The 27,672-nt window shown below is 43.0% G+C and overlaps 1 protein-coding gene across 1 annotated transcript in view; it reads left to right on the forward strand.

Annotated features, from left to right (window-relative positions):
• WIF1 (WNT inhibitory factor 1) overlaps nucleotides 1-26,780 on the forward strand; it is a 44,430-nt gene extending 17,650 nt beyond the window's left edge. Inside the window, exons 3-10 of the mRNA XM_069773269.1 lie at nucleotides 6,657-6,765; nucleotides 12,674-12,814; nucleotides 15,658-15,753; nucleotides 17,376-17,471; nucleotides 18,841-18,936; nucleotides 22,909-23,004; nucleotides 23,623-23,718; nucleotides 25,955-26,780. Of these exons, the coding sequence (XP_069629370.1) occupies nucleotides 6,657-6,765; nucleotides 12,674-12,814; nucleotides 15,658-15,753; nucleotides 17,376-17,471; nucleotides 18,841-18,936; nucleotides 22,909-23,004; nucleotides 23,623-23,718; nucleotides 25,955-26,076 (852 nt within the window). The 3' untranslated portion in view covers nucleotides 26,077-26,780. The remainder of the gene's footprint in view (nucleotides 1-6,656; nucleotides 6,766-12,673; nucleotides 12,815-15,657; nucleotides 15,754-17,375; nucleotides 17,472-18,840; nucleotides 18,937-22,908; nucleotides 23,005-23,622; nucleotides 23,719-25,954) is intronic.
• Nucleotides 26,781-27,672: the final 892 nt, after the last annotated feature.

A 27,672-nucleotide genomic window follows, 5' to 3' on the forward strand; every position in this document is an offset into this window, starting at 1 on the left:
TGTAATTAACCGTGCGTATTAATCAAAACACTAATGATTTTGTCTCTTTTTAGATTAATTTTCTCAAAAGTAACTCTAGTGAAGCAGTCATAAAACACATTAAAGAAAATTTGTTAAACAAGAAAACCTCTAAATATGGGGAGTTGTGCTCTCTTGCTTTCTCTTCTGTTTCCAAATAAAGCAAGGCAGAGTGAGAAACTCGAAGACCTTCCTTGACGAGGAGCTGTAAATTTGTTGTGACTGTTTTTTAAGAAATCCTGTATGCCACATGCCTTTGTATCAGTGTACTTGTACTTACCTGGAAATTGCCGTGGATCTGTTTGCCCATATGCTGCTTTCCAAGGCTTTAGCCTCATGCAATGGTCCCACCGTCCCCATTGCAGATACCTACTGCATCAAGGGATTGACTCTGATCTAAACCAAAACCATGCTTTCATTAGCAGGCTAATGATGGACAGGAATGCACAGTAGGCATTCATTTGGCCCTCTGTTTCAGGTAGCCTGCTTTTCCTGCGTGTGAGGACGAGTTTCAAAGTTAACGCTCTGCTGGTGTACTTGGATTTTCCTTTCTCACTGGTGTCCCTCCCAAACCCTGCTCTTTCTGCCAAGCCCTTCAGCTTCTAGACTTGGGTAGGTTTCAAATGACCTCTTCAAATGCTAGACCCCTTCCAGAGCTCAAGGTCTGGTGAGAGAAAACATCAGTTCAAAATGGCCAAGTAGCTGCCCTGTTTCCCATGTCTCCCAAAGAGCAGACAACTGCCAGAAACTCAACTGGTAAATGTAATCTAAATGTATTCCTTTGTGGCCTCACCAAGCTTCTTGACAGTGATTTCTTCATATTACTTACCTTTACAGAAATCCTTTTCTCATTACATGGAGGAAAGACTAACGTATTCTGCAAAGATTTCTGTCCATCTCTGCTGTGCAAAGCATTCTCGGAAGCCTGCAGTGTCACCTTTCAAAATCTGGCACTCCTTTTGATAGCAACCAAGAAATTTCTCTTTTCCAGCTTTCTAAATCATTCTGTTGGAAGATCTGATCTGCCATCCACAGTCGCATGCCACAGGAGACACTAAGCACCAGTTAGTCATCTTCCACTGACAAAACCAGAGGTTTTGTACCATTCTTCTTCTAAAACTATTAAAACCACAAGTGCTTATTCTTGAAAGTTGCATGCAGGGATTCAGTCCATTGTTAAAAAAGTCTTCCTCCTTGTGCACGGATTTTCTTCAGTCTGCCACAGTTTTCTTAACTTGAAGAAAGCAGGCGTAAAACAGGCTCTGCAGAGCTGTGTGCATTTCACCACAGCATTGTGGAATTAACACTGTCACATAATGTATTTTTCTTAGAGACTGCCCATTTTGCTGAATTCTAATTTGGGTCCTTCTTTTTTAGAAACACCAAAATATCTCTATTTTTCCTTTTGTATGCGTCTCTGCTTTTGTTAATCCTGCTGCTTCGGTTTGTTCCCATACCCTTAGCAGCTGGTACTAGAAAACAGGCAGGTTATCCTCTCTTCAGTGTAAATTGGTTTTCTCAGAGTGTGTTTCTGTATCCCTTCATATTGTTAAGCATGCCTCCCGCTTTGGGACTACTTCGTGAGGCTGATGGAAAGTCTCTTTGAGCATCACACTGAGGCGCAAAAAAATGGTTTACCCACTCTGTGACAGGGCCAATTAACACATGAGGCAAAGCTGCCTTCCCTAGCAGAAAAATAAAACCTTACAGGCAGACAGTTTATTATCTGCTTGTCTAAGAAGGCATCATTATGTTGTTCATTATAGCAGTGTCTAGACTGCACTGCAGTAGCAAAATGTGCTGCTGACATACATACTCATACTCTGGCCAGACTCCTTCAATAGCCTGGTATGTGCAGTGCGGCTGCAGCCTCCCCTCTTTGTTGAAATTCATCTGATTTTGCTTCATGCTTTATCTTGGAACATGGACAGACCAGCTTCTCTGACCTAATGCAGTTAATATCTTGGAGAAGCAATGGTCCATGCTGTAAACACCTGACAAACACATACATTGCCTCACTTTGTGATTTTATTTATGGCATATGCAGCTGTGAGCATCTGCTATGGATAATGCACGCTAGAATCTTCTAGTGTGTGCATAGCCAGAAATATCCATGGATCTGGGATTAAGAGGAACTTTTTTGATGAGTTTCTTTCTTTAAGTGTAGAATGTTGGCATTAGGGTATATTTGTCATTTAATTGATAACAGAATAGAACATTCAGCACTGTTCTCTTCAAAAAAAATGAGAAGAAAATGTAGTTAATTTCTTACGTCTGCTTCCAAAGCTAATACACATTCTCTTTTCTTTGTTAGAAAGGCAGCAGGTTTCATTAGGTTATTGAGCTGTGACATAAAACAGTTTAAGCTACTCTGCTTCTCTTCAGGTACTACCATTACTTCTAATCCTACATCTTTCACGTAAAATGAAGAAAACATGAAGCACTTTCCTGTGAATGCTTTGATTAAATATGAAACAAAACCAAGGTGGGAACAACAGGGCATCTGAGTGATAAGAAAACTCTCATGCAGTAGATCTTGTACTGAGGAGTGGAGTTCTGTAGGAATTTTAAGTGTATATCACTTAAAACCAAACTGCCGACAGATGTTTGCTACAATACTTGTTAGAGGGCTTCGTTATTTTTATAACCTCTTAAATTCCTCTGATTTATAGAAAACAGCCATTTAAAGTCCATAAAAGTTAATCCTGACCATGGAATTATTTGCCTAAAACGAAATTTCCTCCCTTTGCTGAGAGCTTTGCCCACATGGGGAACTGTTAAGGGGCAGCTGCACAGGGCTACCTGCTGCCTGAAGGCGCTGAGTCCCCAGACTGTTCACACAAGGTCTGCAGGGGCCCTTGCCTCAGTTTCTGAGGGTCTCCAACAGAGTCTTTACACAAAAGTAAAGCGTGTTTTTCCTTGGGTGCTTCCTGAAGTCAAGCCAAAGCCAAAAAGTCTTCCATGGATGCAGTGTGCAGTTGTCAAAGATCAACAATTTATCTCAAAGCCCGGTTCCTCCATCACCTCTAATAACACTGTTCCTCTGAGATTTAGCTTCAGTACCAAATTTTGCCCCTCACTTACCAGACAGTTCATAGGCTGGCTTAAAAAACCCAAAGTCACGAAAATGTTTTTATAATGGAAAGAAGATTATAGATAATGGGTTTTTCCCCTTTATCTCTCAACAATATCCCAGGATAAAATCACAGTTCTCACTACCAGGTCACTCACAGTGACCCCTTACAGCACAAATTATGGTAGTCAGTAGACAATATTTTAATTGCACAGACCTATCTCTTCAATTAACCATCATGACTAAATTTCATGCTAGGCTGGAGCATAGTAAATATTTGCTGAGAGTGTGTTGTTCGCTTTTCAGTCATGATGATTAATGCAAGTTAATTGGCAATCAACTCAAATTACAGCAGGACAATACTGGAGACTGGATGTAGGGCTTGTGTCAAGACAGATTTTTTCCAAATAGATAGGATTTATGGCAGCCAAATCTTGTTTCAGATTCACAGGTTTGAGGAGTTAAACTATTCTGCTCCACTGTGCAGCCTCTCTAGACTGTGATTTTTGTATATAATTTTTATATCAAAATTTAACTAACTCAGTCCAGCACACATGATTTGCAAACGTACTCTGCAGCACATGGCTTCATGACTTTGAAGTCATGCCTGCTGGATCTACCTGAGGTGTTTCAGGTCTTCTTAGATACTAGATACTATCATTTCAAGAAGTTCACTTTTTGTCAACTCAGCAGCTGTACAAACCGTTGTACAGAAATGGTGAGAGCAGGTATCTCCCCCCAGTGCAATGCGTGGCTTTCCTTCTGAGCAGCCTGTTGCTTGTGCAATGTCTTTTCCCATCTTTTTAATGCGTGAGCAGAACGTACTCCTGCCTCAGGCACTAATCACTGCTACACCTCTCCTCTGGTGAGAGGAATTCCTTCCTTGACAGGTGGTGAGTATTGTGGCTCATGCAGCTATCAGTCTCCTTTCCCACAGTGAACTTTCTTTTTGTCTTTGTCCTTAGGCATTGTTTTGACTCTAGAAAATGGGATTCCAGCTCCTTCCCTACAAATCAGGGCTCTGGCTCACAAGCTGACCTGCTATAACAGTGTGGCTGGAATAGAAATATGGGAGTGGAGCTGTTTGGTCTAGTTAGCAGTTGTTGTTTACTAGAATAGTAAGAACATAATGTTTTAATATCCTAACCCATTATGACCTGGTTTAGATATAACCAAACATCAAAGCTAACCAATGAGAAACAGACAGTACAGCATTGACTCACTCACTGTACTATTCTATAGATGTGTACAGACATATAATTATTTTCTGAACCAAAGTTTTATTTGAAAACAAAAATGTTCACAATCTGACTTTATGGCTTGTTTTCATATTTTGGCATGGAATATTGTATTGGAAAAAAATGTCTTTAATTAAAAGCAGCCTTATGAACATTACCCGAGACTTCAGTTTTCATCTCCTGTTTTACTGCTTCTCTCCATGTCCCCTCTCCCTCCCACATACACTCCTTGTGTTTAACCCACCTTTAAAAACTTTCATCTCTTCTTCCCTATTGTTTTGCGAGTCGTCCTCTGAGGTCTCCGTGCCTACACAACACCCTCTGAAGACTGTCCCTGCGGAGCGTAGCCCTTGCATGCTGTCTGGGGTCTCCTTGCAGCCCTCACAGAGCGGGTGGATATGCTGCCAGGGCTGATCAGGGATTTCATAACGACCTTTCTACCCAGCTCATGAGTGCTTTGCTGGTGTCACCAGGAGCTAAAGGGAGATGGTCCCTCACATGCTGCCAGGGCTTCTGCTGAAGTTAGCAGAGCACAGAATAGCTGGGGCTGATCTGAGACCAGACAGTCTGATCTTGAGATGATCTAGTCCACCCCTCTGCTCAAGCAGGGTCACCTAGGGCTGCTCGCCCAGGGCTGTGTTGAGCTGGGTTTTGGATATCTTCACAGATGGAGGCTGCACAACCTCTTTGGGCAACCTGTGCCAGTGCTCAGTCACCCACACAGTAAAAACGTGTTTTCTCAGGTTCAGGCAGTTTTCTGTATAGTGCCCATTGCCTCCTGTCCTGTCACTGAGCACCGCCGAGCAGAGCCTGGCTCCGTCTGCTTTACGCCCCTCTATCAGCTATTTATACACATTGATCAGATGCCCCCTCAGCCTTCTCGAGGCTCAGTGGTCCCAGCTCTCTCAGCCTCTCCCTGTATGTCAGAAGCTCCAGTCCCTTGATCATCTTTGTGGCCCTTCACTGGTCTCATGCCAGTAAGTCCACATTTACCTTGTACTAGGGAGCCAGAATGTTGCAGGAGAAGAAGGACAGTCTTCTGGCTAAGGACGTTGACTGCCATCTTGTAGACATAAATTAACTACCATTTATTAGCCCAAAGTTTTCATAAAATTTTGGCTTTAATTTCTCTTTATTTTGCTATTTTAGCTAAAAAGCAGACATAACAATACTGTCTACTATCAATGAGTTGCTGGATGAAAACACATTTTTGCCAGTGCCCATGCTAAGGTCTCAAGTGCTTTTCTGAGAGCAGCAGGTACAATTACCTTATCTGCTTCAGGGTAAATGAGAAGCCAGACTTTAGAGTAAAAGGTTCATTTCCACTTGCTCTGCACACCTCCAGTTGTGCCACTGACAGTAGTGGAAGCCTCCAGTGACTTGCTAAGATGCATACATCTCAGGTGTACATGGTGTGTACAGCTACGCTGCAGAGCATTGACATCACTTTGCATCGAGTACAAAGAAATATTGAATAGATGACTCAACAGAGGGGCCAGGGTCCCATGGAAGAAAGTACCAAAGCTTACAGTCTGTGTCACAATGCAGGTGCATATCAGGAGTAGGATGAAGGTAATGGAAAATATTTCTTAAATCGTGCCACACCTTTTGGGGATCACCAAAACAGATCATTTATGTTGTGGTTAATAATGAAGAACATGAAGCCAGCTCTGTCGGAGAGCTCTCAGCTCCACCCTTGGAACAATTTATTGAGCTGAGGTTGAAGAAGGCAGTGTTGAAGCTGTAAGCCAGATATGTGTCCAAGCATGGCGTTCCAGCAATGTGGCTCTTCGTTGCCTGGCACTGTTTCCCCAAGGCAACGTGCCGTGCTGTGCAGATCAACCAAGAGCAAGCTTGGATATTCTCATGCTGCAGTTGCATCATGCATGTAGGTATGTCCTTTAAACTGCACTCGTGGTGCAGGCGGGTATCCAGGCTCACCAGTCAGTTCCGGGAGGATTCTGCCCAAAAAACAGCTTTAAGAATTAGCCTAGTATTCGTACATCTTTTGTGTTCTGCCAGATAAATGGTGTGGGTTGCAGAAAAAGTCTTCTCTGTATAACATTTATTCACCGTACGCATGCCATTTTCCTTGCTGTTATGCTGTGTCCTGATTACTGTATGGTCACTTGCAATCTCTGAAATAAGGGCAAATTACCTGAAAATTATGCTTAGGCGAAGAAGCACTCAGGTAAATAATAGAAACAAATCCAGTGAATGGCATAATGAAAAGTGTAGTATTTTTCTGCTGTAGTTTATATGCTAAATAGCTCGCTTCTGTGAATGCAATTAAAATATGTATTGATTTTTCATTTATTTTGTCGTAGGCTGAGTACTTCTACGAGTTCCTGTCTTTGCACTCTTTGGATAAAGGCATAATGGCTGATCCAACTATAAATATCCCTCTGCTTGGAACGGTTCCTCATAAAGCATCAGGTTGGTGCTGTTGATATTATAAATTGTGTTCCTGTAAAAAATATTCCACAGCCAGTAAAGTCTAAATATTTTATTATGAATTGCAGTTCTGAAGTTTATTGCTAAAGAAATGCTTGCCACAGTGCTTGACACTGAACAGTTTGTGAGTGCCTTGCTTGACTACAGCATATTTTGTCTGAGCCAAGTCACATGAAGCTTTTATGTGTAGATTAATCAGCAGAAACTTGTGCAAAATTTGTGCATAAAATTCACGAGCATGAATACTAATACTTAAGTTGTGCAACTTTCGGAAAACAAAATCTTTGATCACTATAAGGAATAGTTATCAAATTATTCTGTTTCTCAGAGGTTGCAGTTTGTGGATGTTTTCCTTTCAGTTGGGGTCAGCTGTTGTCATCAGGCATTCAGCTCAAAGGCACAAGTTGTAGTTTAGGATATTATCATTTACCACTTTTCCCTTAGTTTTGCATTTAGTCCTTCAGTGGACCTTACAGCTGCACAGCAGAGGCTGCGCCCAAGCGAAGGTGAGTGCTCCAGAAGCACCGTGGTGCGCAGTGAGCCAGGTGGAGTAGAAAAGCTCTCCGTGAGAGGTTATCGAATCCACTTTGCTCTGAAGTGGATGAGTAACAGTTTACGTGATCTGTTCCAGGGCTAATACATGGTAGTCGCTGGCAGAAAGGCAGAAATGTACATCTGGGTGACAGCAGTGTCTTAGTGATCATGGTTTCATGATCAGCCCTAGCCAGCCTAAGACCATGTGGGATAAAGTGGGAAAGAAATGAGAAATGGAACAGGAGGATGGGGCTGCAAGTGGAACACTGATATACAAGTTTACATCATTGACCAGTCTTTCCTTCTCTTCTCTTTTTCAGCATATAAATTCTGAAAGTTTGTGTTTGATATCCTCCATTTTCAGCCTGTAGTAAAATGGCATTGAAGTAATGTTGCAGCACAGCTTTTTGCTATGGCACTTGGAATTTAACATTAATGATTGGTCTCTCCATTCAGTGTGGACTGAATGAGTGGTATGGAAAATGGATTTGGGTGAAGAGTGCTATAATATTTGTACCATAATTGCTGCAATTTAATTAGTTGCAAGCCCGATAAGTGGGCAAGTAGAGACATTTAAAAGTAACTAAAAAGTCACAGAGGCAAAGTTTTTGTTAGGCGTTATTTCCATCTCCATATAAAGCGGGTGAGATATCTGGGAAGCTCTGTACTCAGCATCCTCTAATATAAGCTAGTTTCTCCTTTAATTTTTAACTATCTAGAAAGGCTAGACCAAAATGACCTCCTTCTGACTGTGTTTAGGAAAACATAATCTACAAGTGCAGGAAGGCCGGAGATGAGATCTCATAGTTCCAGCAGAAGGTCTGTTAACCATCGTGATGGGAGGTCTGATTAAAGCCAAAAAGGACTTTTACCCTGTTTGCAGCACTGGTACCTCAGGTCCAGGACTAATATGGGCATGTCCATGGCATTTCCTTATGTGGATCTTGTGCAGTCACTGCGCTTAGTACATATAAGCCATATTTAAGTCCTGTTTGGCATTATAGTGAGTCGGGTGTTTAACAGCAGTTGACAATCAGTACACATACAGCATTTGAAGCATGTACACTATTTAACAGTGAGCCACTAGTATGATGGTGGTTTTTTTACAATGCCTGCTAGCTGGCCAAAATTAACTAAGCAGCTTTAAATAAATACATGCTATAAAAGTAGTGAATGTTTGCTACTTTGTAGTTATTCCTATAATTATATGTTTGCAAAACAGTTCTGACAAATCTAGTCTAGTTTGCCTGTACCTATTGCATTACCAAATGATTTTTCTACACATATGCATGTCAGAAGAAATTTAGTCACAAGCTTGTATTTAGTAACAAATCAACAGTAGCAAGTTATTTCTTGAAAAAGCATTTTAGCCCCAAAGATTACACTAAAGACAACTAAGGAGGAATAAAAGAGGAAGGACAGCTGTATTAAACATAAGAGTGGGAAACAGGAATGGAGATTAGCAGTTAGATATCTTACTCAAAGATAGTTGAACCCACTGGTCTTGTCAAAACCAGTGGACTTTTAAAACTTCTTTGAGGATATTTGCCTACCACCAATAAAGCATAAGGATGGCTTTAGTACTTTAGGGCCTGCCTAGCTTGTATTTTGTCTTATGGACAACGGTGGCCATAAGAAGACCTTTGGAAGAGCAAAAGGGGGGCAAGTATATGTGATACTTCTCTTTACCCTCTCAGCTCTGACTAGCTTCAGCTTGGCAGATTTCCTAAGTCTTGAGTGATTTGTCTTTTTTATAACCCCACATAGGTTAGAGATCTCTCTTTCCAGAACTTGTCCAGGCTCTCTTTGAGTCCATATTATCTTCTGGTATCTCCAGTCACTTTGGCAAGGAGTTCACTCTCTCCCATTGCATGAAGATCCCCCTCCTGTTGTTTCAAGTCTGGCTGTGACAGCTTCATCTGATGGGCACTAGTCCTTGTACTGGTAGAGCAGTCAATCCATACTGTTGGTCCTATCCATGCCAATCATGATTTTGTAGATGTCTATCCTGTCCCCCCTAATTTTTCTCATTGCCAAGCTGAAGAGCTGCAACCCACTCAATTGCTCCTTCTTGGATGCAGCTTGTTGTCTTTCTGCCAACTTTCTCTAATCTAGTATATCCTTAATGAGATGAGGTATCAAATTCTCCTCGAAATCAAATTAGATTTAAATCACTTAGGTTCCCTAGACTCATTTGAAAATCCCGTCCCCAAATCCCAGGATTGCTACCCGATTCAGTGCTCAGAGCGCGATGTTAAGAAGGCTGGAGAAGGTGCCTTTCCATGAAAGCTTAAAGTGCTAAGAGCACTCAGCTTGCCCAAAAGAAGGTGTTTGAGAGGAGTGTGAGTACCTGTCTGGTGAGAGGAGGCTGGCTGCTCGTTTCACAGGGGAAAGCCTACGAAGATCCGATGGTTCGAATGGAGGTCAGCGAGTTGAAAACGAAGTCAGGCATCGTTGGTAGTGGCAGCGAGTAACGCCTTGAACACCACACTGAGGAAAGTAAAACCAGCTCTTGGTGTGTGCCCAGAAGAAATGCAGTGGCCTGTGACTGAGAAGGAGCTGGTCCATAAGCAACGTGAGCCAGCCCCCCCGTCCCTGTCTGCACCAGCCAGCCCAGTGCCGTGCCAGTGCCACCGGTGCAAGCTGACGTGTCTGGGCTGCTGGCACAGTGCTGCTTCATGCATTTCATGCAGCCGTCCCCCAGCCTGCTGGCCAGGCTCAGGACATCTCCTCTCCCTGCCCGCTGCTGGTGTTGACACATTAAAACGTACGTGCTAAGTGACCAAAGGTGCTGAAACTCTCTCCAGGTTTGGTGGGAGAAACTGGTGCCTTCTCTGGGTGCAGCAGCATCTCTGCTCACTCTGCCGTGCTGGTGCAGAGGGATGGGGGGCTGCGGGGCTGTGCATGGACCCCTGCTCTTCTCCAGACCCTGCGTGCCCACTTCTACTGGGACTGGTAATTTAGAGGTGTCCCTTAAGCAATCCCACCCCTGAGAGTGTAGGTGGCTTTTGGTGGTGGCTTTGGCATATTAACTAAGTAGGTAAAGCAATTGCCTGCAAACTTGCAGAGCTGTGCAGACACACAGGAGTTACTCTCAACCTGCCTCTACTGGAGACAATTTAGGGAACCTTGTTTTCCTGAACAGAAGGAAAAGGCACGAGCTCCCAGGCAAAAGGGATTAAACCTGCTCCCTCCACATCCCAGTAGAGCATTCTAATTACCAGCTAAAATTAAACTAGATACAAATCACTAGGTTTCCTTAGCTTCCTTTTCAAATCAGTTAAATTTTCCTCACTCCTGCTAGAGCTGTCTGCTCTGCACCCCTGGGTACAAACACTCCAGGGGATGCAGAAATATAAATGTGCGCGAGAGGCAATTCTGTGGCCTGGTGGTGGGATGATGGCTAGCAGAGAGAAGTCCCGAGCCGTGATTCCCTCTCCTTGTTTTTAGCCAGTTTACAGAAATGTAAACTGCCTCCTGAATTTGGGAAGCAGGGACCAGACCTGAGGTTTGCTGTGCCACAGCCCTGCTCAGCGCTTCAGTAGCCCACGGGAGCTCACAGCCATGGTTCTGGATGCAAGGGACTTTTGCTCTGTGCTTTGTTTTGACTGTGGTGCTGTTGGTGCATGCTTAGCGTTATTCAAACAGGCATAAAAAGGCAGGGTTTCAGGCAGAGTTTAGGGACTTTATGCCAGCTCTGAGCCACCACAGAGCTCAGCCAGGATCCAGGTGCTTATTGCTAACAGGACGGTCCTTTACTGCGTTTCTGTGTGCCTAGGAGTTCGGACATATGGGAAGTCCAAAAATGCGGATGCTTCCAGGGTGGGGTGTGCTGGAATAAGGGGTTTCTGACCTGTCCCCTTGGACTTTAGTCCTAAGAGATGCATTCCTGGTCTTTGCCCTAGGCATTTAAACCCACAGCCAAACCTCAGGGGAGTTCAGGGCTTTGCTACCGATTCCATGAAGTCTAGATATGACTACAGTGCCATCATGAAACTTCTGCCGTATCTTCCTCCCCATTGCAATTTGCTCAGTTAAGTCACACGTATCCCAATACAAGCACTGTTTTCCTGCACTTGTGCTGTAAGAAGGTTGCTACAGTTTAAGGAGTTCACTGCATTTAAACTATTTAATCCACTGTAAGAGCTTCCTACTTACCACATAGTTACATACTTTTTGTGACGCTCTTTTAAAAGATTGGTGTAAAAGTGCTTCAGCAATGAAATTGCTTTATAATGAAAACTGCAACAGACCTTTCAGTCCGTAGGAGTTACCAGAAGCAGAATGTCTTTCAGCACTGAATTATTCCATATTGTAGCAAGGCAACAAATAACAACAATGACCCAATTACAACTTGCAAAATTTTTTATAACAAGCAATGTTAAACAAACCCAATACAGGGCTATTAGCTCAATATTTGGTTCTGAAATCTCAGGCTAGCTTCAGAAGAAATGAATAAGCAATTTCTATTAGCTGGATCTAACTTACAAAGCAGCTGGTAAGAACCAATTTTGAAGAAAAGAGATAAAATCGTTTCATCTGAAGATTATTTAAGATCACTGGTGACAATCACAGCGGAGCATTTCATAGCTCTGAGGTATCAGGCTTGCTTCCTCATTAAAATACTCCAGATTTACTGGTCTTAATTATTTACTTAAACTCTTTGTACTTCAAAAGTGTTTGAATACTTTTCCTGGAAAGGCAATCTCTAAATATTGCTACAGTTAACAAGTTCTGTCGGAGTGATGTGTCTATGTCTTCTTTTTAAGCATTTGCACCCATGATCTTATTTATCAAGTGTACCATCTTGCCAGCACTTTATGGAGTAAGTTTTGATTAAATCAGTGTCTCTATTTAAGTATTAATTGCAATATCCAAACCAGCTAAACATATCTAAAGTAACTTTTTTTCCAAAATGCATAAGATGTTTTTGCAGAAGTCATATGAGCGCCTGCAAAATTTAGACTCAGAAGTGATCAGCTCAGCTTAGAAAATTAAATGTAGGCTTCCAGCTTGTTTTGGTGTATCCTTAGATACCTCCGCATGAGTAATTGCCTTGTCTGCAAGCAAAAGTATGTTTGCATGAAGATCGCTGTTTGTGCTGTAGACTGTTGGGGTTATGTCAGTAAATGAGCACAGGCTCATCTCCTGTGCTGCTGTACTTCCAGTCCTGGAGCCACCTATGAATAAGGTGATCCGTGTATCCCTGTGTTACAGGGTTTCATTAATGGCATTACTCTAAAGCTTAACTATAAATATTATCTATTTTTTTTTAGTATTTTGATGTATGCTTTTATATGTATATAGATATATATACATGTAAATATAAATATTATTGTCATTATTCTCCTTTAAGTCGTTCAGGTTGGATTTCCTTGCCTTGGAAAACAAGATGGGGTCGCTGCATTTGAAGTGAACGTCATCATAATGAATTCAGAAGGCAATATTATTCTCCAGACCCCTCAGAACGCCATCTTCTTTAAAACCTGTCAGCAAGGTAACACTAAAAAGAACATGCCAGAATACTGTTAGACCAGGTCACCTAACTTTCTTATGTGTCATTCAGGATAAGGGCTAGAGAAGATGGAAGTAAAGTGGTCACACAATGTGTAGCAATGGTGGTGAATGCCAGGCTGTTCTGTCTGTGGGTTTGCTGTTCATTTACTACGTGTTTACTAAGCCTTTTCTTACTGTCAGCTCCACCTCCTGGAGCAGACTGGGTTGGAGGCATTTCTCCTCCTGTTCACTGCTCATCACATCAAGGACGTTGGTAGAAATGTATCATATGAGAAGCACCTGTTAGTAAGTGATTTGAGATGCTTGGAGGTGAACTAGTCCTGTGAAAACAAGCTGAGGCTAACATTTCCAGAAATGGCACATAATTTGGAGAACTGAACTTCGGGATCTGTAGTGGGGATACTGACTTCAGTTAATACTGTTTAGTGCCTTAGTTCAACAGTTTCTTAAATCTCAACTTGCACATCCAAACCAAATGCAAAAATCCTCAATCAGAAAATTTCTGCAAAAGTTGGCTTTACGTTTTCTGGAGCTCAGGTGGCAACCTCTTGGTTTTGGATACAGGTAAGGTGGTGGAAGCTGCTCCTCAATACTGGCAGCTATCAAGCAGTAAACACCCACAGGATACGCTAGTAGAAGAAGGGCACCATGAAATTATTGCAGTGTTTACTTGGAAAGGAGGGAACCTGTTTAATCAACCATTCTATGAACCATAAACACTATGTAAGAAGACTTTCTGGATTAATTTGATACACTACAAACAGCTATAATTATCACTTTAAACTGAGGCTGTGAAAATTGAAAAATCCGTATCTAAGATAAGGCAGTTATGCCATGTCATGTGCAATTGTATCAAATGAACCCATGACAGAGCTGATACACAAAGAGTGAGATTTTTATTCTTCTATCAAATCTTTCATTCCCAGTCCCACATTTTCTTCTCTGCACTGTTTTCTCTGAGCTAATTGGCTGTAGTGTGGCTTCAAAGAGCGAGCAGCAGGAGCAGGAGCTGTTTATTCTTTGAAACCTCACTACACCTAAATAGCAAAGCTGCTTGTCTCCTTTGAAGCCTTGCTGCTGCCAATTAGCCCAGGGAAAGTGGAGGAGGGGGAGAAGAAGTGGGCAGAGAAACAGGAAGGAAAATGAGGGCTTAATAGAAGCACAATCAATCAGATCTCAGGTATGAAGTTGTGTGGCTGATGTAAATACAACACAGAACACTTGATATCTTTTTATTTTCATTTCAGTTTAAAGATACTGAATTTAATAAACTTTGGAAATAGTGTTGGGGTAATCTTATCGGGACAGCAGAGTTACACCAGAGTTACAGGTCTGTATTGTGGAAAAATGTGGCTTAAACAGAGAGGGGTCCAAATTCAGTTTAGTGGTAGCATTCATCCCAGTTACCATTTCTGTGCTATTAGTTGTTGTTACCGTTTTGATACGAGATGTAATATTTAACAATTTAGCAGTATTACATCATATGGCCTCTCAGGAAAGGTGGGGGTGATTATTGTCCCAGTCCTTTGTTCCTGGAGCCAGCTGAGACACGAGGATGATTTCCCAAACTCTGGAGGTGGGCAGAGGAGGAGTTTTCTCACCTCGTCTCTTCCAGCACGTACTGGGATAACTCCCATTCCTGCCCTCTCTCGGGTAAGGTGGACACGGCAGTGTTTTGGGACAGATGCTGAGAAGGATGAGAGTGTCCTTACCAGTTGATGTCAGAGTAGGGGTGAGTTTCCTTCCTCTGAAAGACATCATTCATGGCAAGGAGCTCCGATTCCTCCTGCCAGGGCCCCGGTCACTGTTTCCAGTCATTCTTGGCCACCCAGAAGGGCCCCCACCAGAGGAAGTGAGGGGAGCAAGTGAGCAATTTTGTGGGAGAGGAGAGGATTTGTTGTGGCTAAGAGGTGGCTACGCAAAAAATTATGTTTTCCTATTTTTCTGTTTGAAATGTATTTAAGCATGCATTTTCTGTAATGAATAGCAGCTCTGCATTCGGACAAAGAGAGAAGCACTTCCAGAAAGAGTCCTAGAGTACAGTGTTGGAACACAGCAAGACCAAAAAGCCTTTACCACTATTACTACTGCTGCAAACAGCTTTACTTTTAAAGCAACACTCGCTGCTTCATTTATCTATGGCCTTGGATAGAAAAGCATTTTAAAATTACACCTTTCCTCCTCTCTCTTTCCTGTTTGTTTGGCAGTTGTATACAATATCCAGCCACCTGACCAGTACATCAGATTTTCTTTCCTTTTGCTTAGTCTCTGAGTTACCCTTCGCATCCTACTGAATAACAAGCTATTATGTGAGTGCAGCAGAATGCTGCATGTAGTTATAGCAGCCATCATTTCCTGTAGCTCTAATCAGCTATTGGATAAATGCAAGTTGCAGTGCAGTCTACTTAAGGCTGCAGAAATTGAAACTGGTCCTGTATACTCAGGGCAGGTCTAAGCAGCGATGCAGGTCCTGCACTGAGTTAGTTGCCTGCTCGTTTGCGTGCACAGGAGAAAGTGCTGGATTGAGCAGAGCATCCCCATTGCTCATGCATTTACAGACCAGCAGAGCAATGGAAGTGCACAGTCTGTCAATGAGCACATCGTGCTTTTGTTTGAACACGTGATGAAACCTCTCTTTGTAGACTAACAAAAAACCCTAATTTCTCTTGAGGAGGTCTTAGCTGAATTTTCACTTCTATCAGCATTTGCCTGTCAGCAAATATTTTTACTGTTGTGTCAAAGGAATATATTGATCCTACCGAGAGTTGGCTGACAACTGAAGTATATAATATTCAATTAAGATTGTCATTATATTTTGTGAAGCGGAGTGCCCAGGAGGATGCAGAAATGGAGGGTTTTGCAACGAAAGACATGTCTGTGAATGTCCAGATGGATTTTACGGGCCTCACTGTGAGAAAGGTAATTTTTAAAACATCTTCTCAACTGTCTTCTTTACCATAATCTCAACAAAACTGTAGCTACTGCACTGTAGCCTCCCCTAAAAATAATATTCTGAAGATTTTGTATATTTTGGGTCCACACATGTAGGAGAAGTACTATTATCATCCATGATCTAATGGAAATATTAACTGCTTACAAGAAAAATGTTTACGAGATTGCTTTTAACAAAAACTGACACAATAGTCAAGTGATCCTTAATCACAGGGAATCCATCTGGCAAAAAGATTAAATAAAAATCTTCTGCTAATGAGGACTAGCTGGGAAACAAAGCACAGGACTTTTGTTGTTCCACATTTGTTAATTTGGAGATAAGACCTAATTTGGAGGCAGGCTGACAATGAAGAGGGGAAGACGAAGAGTCTCCTTTTCCCTTCCATTAGTGACTAATAGCCCCAAACAACATTTCCAGGAGTGAAGGACCAGGAAATTGGTGGGACTTGGCAAGGAAACTAGCTTTTCTTCCTACTTCTTCCTTCCTCCTGCCCCAGTGGCAGACTGTCCCTGGGGTGACTTGAGACGGAGCAAACCATATCCGTGGGCATCCTATTCCAGTGCCATCCTTCACTCCCAGACGCTCTGGCTACGTCCAAAATATTAAGTACAGAGTATCAGGGACTGTTTTCTGGCCTGGAGGCCAACTGGCACGGTGCAGCTTACATTCGTATGTTTAACAAACTCTCTTACCCTTTCCCCCCCCAAAAAAGCCCCTCCAAACTCCCTGCTGGGAGGAGCCTGTGGCCACTGCTTGCCCCAGGGCCGTGCCTGGGAGGGTTTGCCGGTCAGCCGGGGACAAAGCCATGCCAGGAACGGCACCAACAATTTCACAAGATGGATGATGCTGTGCCCCCACTCGCCCCCGCCCCTGGGTGCTGTTTGACTCACTAGTACGGACCCAGCCTTGCTGCACGTACCAACTGTGGGCAGCCGCGAGATGCAGCATTGCCCCCCGACGTGCCTCCCTGGAAGAGCCTTGTGGGGTGGGCACCACTGCAGAGAAGTCTCGGGAGAGCACCGGGGCTCTGGAGAAGGTTCATGAGGAGCATGAGGACAGCTTGGCCACGTGGCAGGCTTCCCTAGCCGAAATTAGGTAGCCATGCTTACGCTCAGGTGTGCAGAAGAAGAGGGGAGGGTTCATGGTGAAGCCTGCCTGGGAACCCCACCGAATTGCCGACACCTCTGAGCGCAGCCCCTATAGAGACAGTCCTGTCCGCAGAGCTGGGCACCAGCTGCAGCACCAGCGTCCAGTTATAGAGAGGACTGGTCTGGGGGGACTGCAGATGTCCACAGGGTGTAGGTGGGCACTTTGCTCTCCCCTGTTTGGAATTAAACTGTACAAGAGGCAGTTTCTGCTTATGTATGGAACTGGATTTGAACTGAATTTAGTCTTCACTTTTTTGGTAACACTACATACAAATTGCCAGAGATGTAATTGATCTAAGCCACTAACAAAGATGCTTTGCAAAGGTGACTTACTACATTCAGCAGAAGGACAAGTAGATTAAGAGGTCAATGTGCTGTGTATTTAAATAGCCAGTTGCTGTCACACCAGCAACGTTTTTTCTGTTCTTCCTGCTCCTCAGCGCTGTGTGCTCCTCGCTGCATGAATGGTGGGCTCTGCATTACACCCGGCCTCTGCATCTGCCCCCCAGGGTTCTACGGCATCAACTGCGACAAAGGTAACTGCTGGCTAAACCCCCCCAGGCTCCGTATCCAGCAGCCTCTCTTTACTCACCTGTGTTAGTTTCCCTCTAGGAGTGGATTTTGGAAAGGCAGGCAAGTGATGAAGTAAGTAAGCTTTAAACGTTTTGTGATTCTTCAAACAGATGCTCTAGCACAACCTGGCAGCTGCTGGAAGAATGTAGGGATTTGCAGTGCTTTCACAGCTGGATGTGCAGGCATCCATATAAGCCAGCTCTATGAAGGGTAATTTAGATAATCGCTTTAGTTGATCCACTGAAAGCTGTGGGACCTACCACAAAATTAACATATGTTTCTGGCCTAGGAAAGAAGATGATCTCTATTTGAATTCTAGTTTCCTGGAGTAAAACTAGTTTTAATAATTATTTAGTATTAATTTGCTGCGTCTGTACACATGAAAAAATAAGCAGGCTCTTCATTTTTTGTTGCTGCGTTGTGGCTCAGGAAGGATAAAAAAGAACAATTAGTTGTTCAGAACAGTAATTTGGAACAGTCCAAGCTACCACATAGAAAAAAACAAGTAGTTTCCTGCAGAAATATAACTGACCTGCTCATGGCAGAGCAGATTACAGAACATCACATTGCATTTATTGTTGCAGAACTATATGAAGTAAAGACTAAACGCAAAAGGTCCTAGCGGACTTTCCAGAAAAATAATGGGAACCGTCCTAGGCCTTTAGGTGTGCTTGCACAAACTGTTTTGTCAGTGTCCTTCTGACTTGTATCTAGTCCTTGATGAGACTTTTACCTCATTTAAAAAATGTTTCAAAAGTGCACTGTAGTGAAATGCTCCCAGTGTCTTGAAGGATTAATGTGAATCCCAGCTATTTGGGGAAAAGTCACGTCTAACAATGTAAGTAATTTGGCAAGTCAGAGACACAGCATTTGCACCTATGTCACCACACAGCAAAAACTTATACATATTTCTTCCTAGTTAACGTGTTAATTAAGAACTGTAGTGAAATATCCTTTTGTAGAAGTAACTTCCAGTCCTAGGCTGTGCTCCTTTTATCAGACACTGGCAGTTTCAATAGCAATTGTGACTTGATCCTTCAGCAAGCTTTACATGTGAGGACTGATGAAGATGTACACACACAATCTGTCCTCGAGGATCTCACTGCTGTATTGTTCACTTGTCTCTATATTGACTTGTGTGTGTGCCTGTGTAAAGCATTGTGTAGGAAAAGCCGCATTTCAGTCTTCCTTTGTAAACCACATGAAAAGATGTTAATGAACTTTTTTAAACCTACTCAATGTTTATTTATGATGAACAGCAGAAAACGTTAAGGCCAAGTCACGCTGAGTTCATGTTAGTGACTTAGTTCATTCCTGTTTTATCTGTTTCAGCAAACTGTACAACAACTTGTTTCAATGGAGGAACGTGTTTCTATCTGGGAAAATGCATTTGTCCTTCGGGCTATGAAGGAGACCAATGTGAAATTAGTGAGTAGCATCTCCATGTGCTTGCTTTCACTTACGTCAACTTCTTCTAGTGTCAGTGTCTGAATGGTGATGTGCAGCCTGCCTCTGCTGGGCTCACAGCGAGGGTCTCACACGGCAGGTTGGGGCCTCAGAGAGTCAGATGCCACATGCCTCCAAATGAGTTTCCTACTGGTAAGTTTGACTCAATGCTAGACCATCTCATCCCGTACCTTGTTTTCTTTTTACTAGTAACTGGGCTTGGTAACGACCATCAGGCCATAAGTATGCAAGCAGTACTCTGTGGCAGACAGATGGGCTGCTGTGCCAAGCCCGTGTGGAGCAGCGATTTTCAAATGTTACGGTAGTTCGCACTTGGGCACAGCAGAATAGGTTTGAGCCCACACCTCTGAAAGGGCTATTTTAAGTTGGGAATGAAAGTGTTTGGGGCAAAGGGAGGACTGAACCATAAGAGCTGAGAGCTTTCATGTAACATATTAAGTTGCATTCACACGGCGACTTGAAAATCCGTGTGACAAACATCAGAAGACTTGCTGTTTTCAGAAGTTTAGCATCAAAGCAATTAAAAATATTTAGCTCATGGCTGATCTAAGTGTGCTATATAAAGCTGGGGGTGGAGGTATGGCTAGGCTGGAACAGACCTGGGAGGTCAGCTGTCAAGTATTTGATCTCACTAAAAGAAGGGTTTTCTCACAGCTCTGTTAAATGGGATTAATTCTGTAGTTCCCCACACTTCAATAGAGTATGAGCATTTCGGTTTTCAGAACATACATCAGGTCATTCTTTCTGGGCTTAAAGCTTCTAGCAGGACGCCGTGTAAAGAGCTTCCCCTGCTGTAAATAATGTCACCGATGTTCCCCAGCACCTTCACAGGAGCACAGAGAGCAGCCTTTGGCCTGAGATACGTAAGAGCTGATCTCTTAATATGCACCAGTAGAGACAGGCTCTTCTCACAGTTATGAAATTTGTATCATCAAATGCTTTGGAAACACATGGAAATAAACTCTAACATGCTGTCAGGCAATACAGGACAATAAATTAATTACTGTGCAAAGAAAGAACACATACCATAAGACCCACATTTTGCTCAGTATTTATGTCGATAAACAGTAGTTGTATGTAAATGTTTCACCATATCTCTATGCATTACAAGGTGTTTCGCAGCTCCTTTTTACCTCAACAAAACTTGAGCCAAACAGAAGCAGCAAAGCTTTATTGTTATTAAATTAATAAAGATTGCCCTTTGATATAAATTCAGATCAGATGTCAGCAAGAACAACAGTGTGGGTTTCCACTGAATTTACCTTTGCTTACCTCAAGTTCAAATCTGACACTCTGACAGAACCCCATTTCTTTCTTCAATCCCCAACAAGTCAACTTTGTTGATACTTCTCAGATGATTAATAAGGTTTGGTTCAAAGTTTGAGAAGCATGTGTTTTATGTCAGTGGTGTTTTTTTGAGGAGAATTCTTAGAACTGGTATTACAGCATGTATAATTAAGGGTAATCTATTTAATCGATCGATCTGTCCGAGGGGCTCAAGCTCATTGTTGTCTTCCGCTGCTTTTAATAGGTGCAGCTGACTTTGGCTTCTTGCAAAAGTTCACCTGTGCAACACAAATTAAATTAATTAAAATACAGTCAGTAAACTAGTTCCTGTACAAAAGAAAGAAAAAAGTTTTCAGGATCACAGTATGCTAAAAGCTAAACTGGGATCATGTCGATGAGAGCAAGGAAAGCTATGCACTTGCCTTGGCTTTTGTAAAGCTGGGATGGCAATTGTGAGACCATGATTGATGGCTGCTACCACCTCTGGGCCCTGCACCAGTGCCAGCACCACAGTGGAAGACTGCAAGAAATACTAGACAGGGCTTAGAATCACCAGAGGAGAAACACAACTCAGTCTCTTTTCTTAGATCCAGGGCCCGCTACGTTCAGTCATGGGGGTCTTGAAATAACAAGGGGAGAAAACCTTTCAACAGGCAGAAAGCCATCTTCTGAAAACTGGAGAGTTGTTTTGGGTTTTTTTTAATATTTTTTAAAGAATTTGAGTGCTTGTGTAATAGTTGAATCACTCTCTAAGATTCCTGGGAAATGTACTAGACGCAGTCTACAATACTAACAAGCATTCACAGTCTTCCAGTTTTTTTCTAGCTATAGTTATGCATTGTCTCTAATTAGTGTTTTAGTTTGAGTCCAGAGAGTTTTATTTTGTTTTGGATTCCTCCCCCATTTGTCACCAACTGTTATGTTGTTTTTTCCATTTCTCAGTCAGTAACAGAGTTATTACTCTTTCCTTCATTCTGTGAAAATATCTTAGTCCAAAGTTAATTGAGCTGTGCTGAGCCAAATGCTTGCCTAATGCAACTCTGTGGAAGTCAGCATCACACCCCTTGACGCATATTCTCCAGATTTACTTCAAGAACTAGGAAAATGCACAGATTTCCTTAGCATTGCTCCTTTTGGTCATTAATTAATTATCCAAATGCTTGCAAATTAGAATACCTGCAGGTTGCCTCTCCAGAGGCTCCTGCAGGGAAATTGGGCTTTTGCAGAAGCTCTCCTTAGCACAGTTTATTCCGTCAGCTGGTTATGAAGCTTGTTTCAGGGCTATTAAAATAATTACGCACATTAGGGATAAATGGTTTTTTTATATTGATGATACACACGTGAATCAGAGAAGTCTGCCAGGGTTGAGAGCTGAGCAGGCACTGCCGGGTGTACTGAGCTCCTAAGGGAGCAGTCTGCGATGGGGAGATGAGTGCGTTTGCTGAGGTTTTCAGCACAGCAAGCCAGTGTTGGTGCTTAAATTATCACGTGCACGTTGCAGGTAACATCCTTTTTTAAAAAAAAGGGAGAGGAAAGGAAACAGTTTGCTGCCCCAGGTGCCCGTTTTTGTTTGCTCACAGATTCAGGTAAATACTGTTACTAAATCTAGGAAGGGTGGTTTTTTTCCTCTTTTCCGAAGACACTAGAAAATGTGGGATTAGAAAAGATGAAAAAAGCTTTGGACGACAGTGAGAAAAGCTGCTCTGGTCTGTATGGCCACCAATGAGGCAAGGGACCGAGGCTGTAGTTCCTGCTGCCCCGCGAGCGCCCAGGGACGTGGCAGTGGCCCCCCCTCGGCCTGGGGGTCACCCTTCCAGAGACGAGTGAGGATTTAATTAGTGATGGGAGGCTTGACATTAAGTTTGAGGAAGGCCCTCGGTGTGAGTCCGGCCCAGCGTGGCTCTCCTCCACCATCGTGGACCTCCTCCATCCCCGGCGCGTCAGGGCCAGACCCACCGCCACCAGAGCCAGCCTCGTCCTTTGGCAAAGTGCGAATGTGAGGGACAGCAATTTCCAGTCCAAAACCCTGGAAAAACGCCTGCCAGTTCTAATTACTGTTACCAAAGATGCTCTGTTCTTTGCAGACAGGAAAGGAGGGCATGCTTGTTTAATGTGCCTTTAGTTTCTGAGCTGTGGTGTGGAACAGCCCTCACCGCACCATCCGCGGCATCGTGGTGCTCCACAGCCTCTTCTTACAAGCTGACAGGCCCAGCCGAGCTGTTTATTGTCTGCAAGTAGTGGCCGTACCTGTCAGCTCCTGAGCATCCTATTGCTTCAAATCTCTCCCGGCCGCCACCAGGTTTTCTTCTGCTTGTGCCCAGGCTTTGCAAACCCGAAATGCGGACAGTGCTGCCTCCCCCACGAAGGGTGAGGAGAGCAGGCGGCAATACTGACCGGTTACACAAATCCAGGCAAAAGCTGCATGGACACACGGGCTTTGGCCGTGCCAAATTGTTGTCATATTTTCAAAGCAGAAGAATGCATGTAAACTGGAAGCACAGACTTGCAGCAAAGTCTTCCTGATGGCTCCGTAGTGCGCACTCGTACACCAGCGTCCGATGAGTTTTTCAGGTACAAGTCAGGCTTCGCAGACACTTGTCTCCACTAGGTGCAGGGGACTAAGACTGTTATTTTCGTGTTTTCTAGGTAAATGCCATCAGCCCTGTCGAAATGGAGGCAAATGTACTGGTAAGAATAAATGCAAGTGCTCCAAAGGCTACCAGGGAGACCTGTGTTCAAAGCGTAAGTACCAAAGCCACTCCATCAGTCTTTGTTGTAGGAGCATCAAGCTGGCTGTACAGTATCTTTTTACATTATGTCAGCACTAATCGTTTGTTGTCAAAGTATTTCAGGTTAATTTATTTTCTGGACATAGAGCATACACCAGACTTAAGGGAATTATGAAACCAGAAACGTTTCTTTACAAAGCCTCCCCATGGTCTCTTCTGTACTCTGAGATTCTATAAAACAGCAACGTGTCAGCTCAGTAATAGCAGTTCAGTAATAGAGAAAGGCTTAATAAAATGTCAGTACACTGCAACATTAAAATCCAATGGGAGCACCTTGTGAGAGGGATGCTGGGGGCTACCGTCCTTCTCCCGCTGGTTCTGGTGGGCGCTGCGCTCTGCTGTTTGATCTGCTGCTCTCTGCCAGAGACTGAGCCAGACCTTGCAGGTGGGAGGCAGAGGGGACTGTCCTGGGGCTCTGCACACACTCTGTGCAAAGGCACAGGTTTACTGGGAGAGCCCCAGCCCCTGCCAGGACCAGCCCATCGTGAGGAACAGCAGGGAAAGCCAATATGCAACTCCGTCTCCGGATGAAATGTCAGGAGGTCAGGTGTACGCGCTCGCTCTCTTACAGCTGTCTGCGAACCCGGCTGTGGCCTGTACGGCACCTGTGCTGAGCCCAACAAATGCCAGTGCAAGGAAGGCTGGCACGGGAGACACTGCAATAAAAGTAAGTGAGAAACAAACCCTGCGAGTCCGTATCGGGGGTCTTGCGCATCCAATGCTCTACAGAAACGACTGCTTCGAGAGCCTTTCCAGCATCATTAATGATACTGCACTCCATTTTTTCTGATCTTTAATCCAAACAATAAAACAAAGATTTTTCAATACTCCATAATTTTTACTACTTAAAAAAACCTCAGAATAGTGTGAAAGTGTTTTACCAAGATCACCCTTGTATTAGAAATTCCAGCATCTGGTATCAGCCAGATTTCTAGATGACCTTGCATGTCTTCCACCCATGGAAGGGGTCTAAAGTCCTTCAGTACTCCTCAGTCAGGTCAGCTAGCTTTAAAATGTTGGGTAGGCATTTTTAGAAATAAAACTCTGTCAGGTTTTAAAGCCAATTAAAACTTAGAAAAAATGAAATGTCCTTTAGAAACTTTGGGGAAAACTTGAAGAGTTCTGCAGGAGCTATGCTTAGCAACTTCAGAGTTTTCTCCTCTTCCCACCCATGCTCCACAGGCAACAAAATACATTGTCCCAAAGCAAAGTTAAAGTCCTCAAAATGAGTTTCTGCTGTGCTTATTGGGCCATTTGACACCTGTTGAAGCAACTGATCATTTCACTGAGTTTAAAATAGCACTATGAAATTATTTGAAATACAATTGGATATCTCCAGTAAGAGCTTCAGATTTAACTTTATTTTTCATGTGCAACAGTGCTGTAACAGCAGATCTTCAAGAGACATTCTGTACATCCTCCCATGAGGTATTAATGTTTATCACTGTTAGCTAATGATTCACATTTAGTGTTTTAAGTGTCAATAATAAAAAAAGTTGAAAAATTTTGCAGCTATAAAACCCACCAATTAGCTATAAGAAATGTGAACCTTACATTGCAGCATCAACTGAATGTTGATTTTTATTAAATGCTGTTGATTGCTGTGATTTGTATCACGTTAAAATGTATTAGAATAAATATAGTTGTTTCATTAGAAAAATAGTATTATCTAACTAAAATGGATCTTGCTGTGAAAATTAGGTTTGGGGAGTCCACTTTTCTGCTGTTAGTCAACCTGTGTTTAAGTATTCATGTCATTCTCTGAAGGAGAAATACCATTAATATAAGTTATGGTTAGAAAAAATGTACATGGAAATGAACCAATGTGAATGTCCATTCATAAGTTCAATATGAACTTTTTCTTCGTATAAAGAACTCAGATAGCAAGTGAAAAAAAGTATGTACTATGGGTGACCATCCCCAAAGAAATAATTACCTGTACAACAAAACCAAAACTCATAACTGCCTTGTAATGAGGAGTCAATAGTCACACATTATGGTCAGCCCCAAGGTTTTCCAGCCTTCATTACTTGGAGTTTGGGTACAGTCCTGCTGTGTTTAGCACTGCAAAACTCTCTTTGTATTCAGCAAAGAAACTGAGAATGGGCCATTTGGGTAAAATTTACCCCCATTTTAAGTGCCTATGTAGGGCTTAAATTGCACATACAAGTGCATGCACTGCAATTCACTCTTTTCAGCTAAAACCAAACATCTCCTGATATTGAAAGGAGGTTTATAGTTAATTTGAGAGACTTGCTTCATACTCCATCAAATGAATGGCTCCTTGGTAAAGCTGTTTTCTTAAAAAGAAGTGGTTAAAAAGACTGAACGGGGGACTTAGTTTTTCAAAGTCATTTCCATGAGCTTTAGGTAATGAGATGGGTAAATGAAACTATAAATAATTACAACATAATACTTTGAATTCCATTTTTATTGTTCATTTTCATTTTCCACAACAAAGCAGCTCTGCTATGCCTGTTTCAGACTGCTTTTTTCCCCCCTAGGTGTTTATTGTTGCTGCTGTTCTTTCTCTTCACATTCAGCCATAAACCAAAGCCAAGCTCAGGTAGCTGGTGCAGATTCTCCCCGGGGGGATGCTTATGCCCCTCTTTAGATCGGCACGGCTCTCACCCACCCAGCGTGGGCTGTGTCCACGTGAACGCGGGGCTGAGTGACAGCCCAGGTGTGCTGATGATGCCTGGGCTCCCTGGCAAGGCACGAGCATCTTTCCATCTGGCAGCACCTTGTCCGTCCGGGGGGACACAGAGAAGGGCGAGCACTCGCGTAAGGCACAGCAAAATCCTTTGTTCAAATGGGGGAGACTGTCTCCACTTGAAATATTAGCCGTGGATTGCGAGCCCGCTTCTGTGGTTTCTTTTCTCTTGAACTGGATAATTTTCCAGGGCATGGAGCCAGCGGTCTGAGCGCCCTGAGGCCAGCAGGCAGCAAGCACAGGCAGCACACGCCTTCGCCGAAAAGGGCCGAGGAGAGGCATGTTCCACCCGAATCCAATTATATCTGGTGAACTCCAACATCTGAAACGGTTCGTGTTACACAAAGTTCATAGCCTTCATTAACCTCTCATGGATTGAATGCTAAAAACACTGTTCATTACAGTTAAGATTAACGGCTGGAATTTTATTAGCTTCATTATAAACCACTGAGCTGATATTTACTATTCCTTTTAAGTTTTATAAATACTGCTATAGCGTGATTATATAGGCTGCTTCTTTCAGTGCTTTGGATCGTGTTTTGTACTACAGTTATGCTTAAACTTCCTTGTTTTGATTATATAGCTGCAAATATTTTCCAAAAATTTAGTAACAGTATTCAAGCAGAAAACCTCGTAGATGCTAACCTGAATCGTTTCAATGACTACATATTTAATTTGCCTGAGACAAAAGAAAGGTGCATTTTACATTTTTGCTACTGTGTATTTAGACTTTTCCCTAAGAAAAATAAATAAGTTGCCTAATTTAAAAACTGATTAACTCAATTCAATTTTATTTTTGGCCTTACAGTTTTGAAAAATAATGTATATTAAAAATATACTGCGTTGGTGCCATTTAACCAACGTAATATATTGTAAACAAAGTAGAACTATAATGTATGAACTTTCTGCATTAGCTTGAAGCAATATAATATATTGTAAACAAAACAGCTCTTATGTAATAAACTTTTTATACTGACGGTTATGTATAAAATAAAGATGCTGCTTTGGTTTTTCGAGTACTGCTCTGTGCAGCCTGCTGCGGTCTCATCAGCGCTGGGTTGGGACGACGGCTTTCCTAGAGTGCCCTCATAAAACAGTGGCACAGTGGGGTTGGTTTCCCTGTCTCTGCTTTTAGCCCCACAGCTGTTAAAAATATTTCAGAAGAGCAACTTCTTCTTGTGCCTTTGCAAAGGAGGGGATAGCACTGAAGGCCAGGTGTTTCTCTCCCTGTATTTGCCCTCCACCATGTCCTCCTTTCCCTTCCCGCGCTGCCGCCGGCCATGCCAAGCTGGAACGTGCCCTGTTCGTGGTGCCACCAGTACCCGGGATATTCTTCTCGGAGCCTCTGTCCAAGCAGGTAACAGTCCAGCCCCGGCGATGTTTCCTGTTCAAGGGTGATGCTCCCATGTCATGTTGCGTTCAGATTGTAAAAGATTTGGGTGCTGCCTCGTGCAACAGTCAAGGGCCACACGGTTTGTGATGTGCTGTGGCTAGGAAGCAATGAAAATGGTTTGTGTCTGCGCTGAAGAACAATGTCCGCTACAACAAATGATTACTGACCCTTGTTATGCTGCAGTTCTGGGAACCTTATTATCTGGGAGGAGTTAAATAAAAAAATAAAACACATAATTTGGGGCATAAAATTAATGAGTGAGAAGTTTTCACTTACAAAGGAAAAAGTCTAGTTTACTAACCTGACCTTGCTGGTCTTATTTAGTCAATGGACCCATAGGCCAAGCAAAAAGACTTGCTTAGGCCAGAGAGAGGGTGGACAGCTCTCTAAGGATGTGTTTCTATGTTGTCCTTCGTGTGGTGGGACTTTTCCCTTTACTGGGGCCAGCGAAGGGGGCCGTGGGGCAGGAACGGAGCTCAGCCTCTGCCCCCAGCCAGTGCTCGCCCGAAAGCAGC

Source organism: Haliaeetus albicilla, chromosome 28 (assembly GCF_947461875.1).
Source record: "Haliaeetus albicilla chromosome 28, bHalAlb1.1, whole genome shotgun sequence".
Classification (NCBI taxonomy): domain Eukaryota; kingdom Metazoa; phylum Chordata; class Aves; order Accipitriformes; family Accipitridae; genus Haliaeetus; species Haliaeetus albicilla.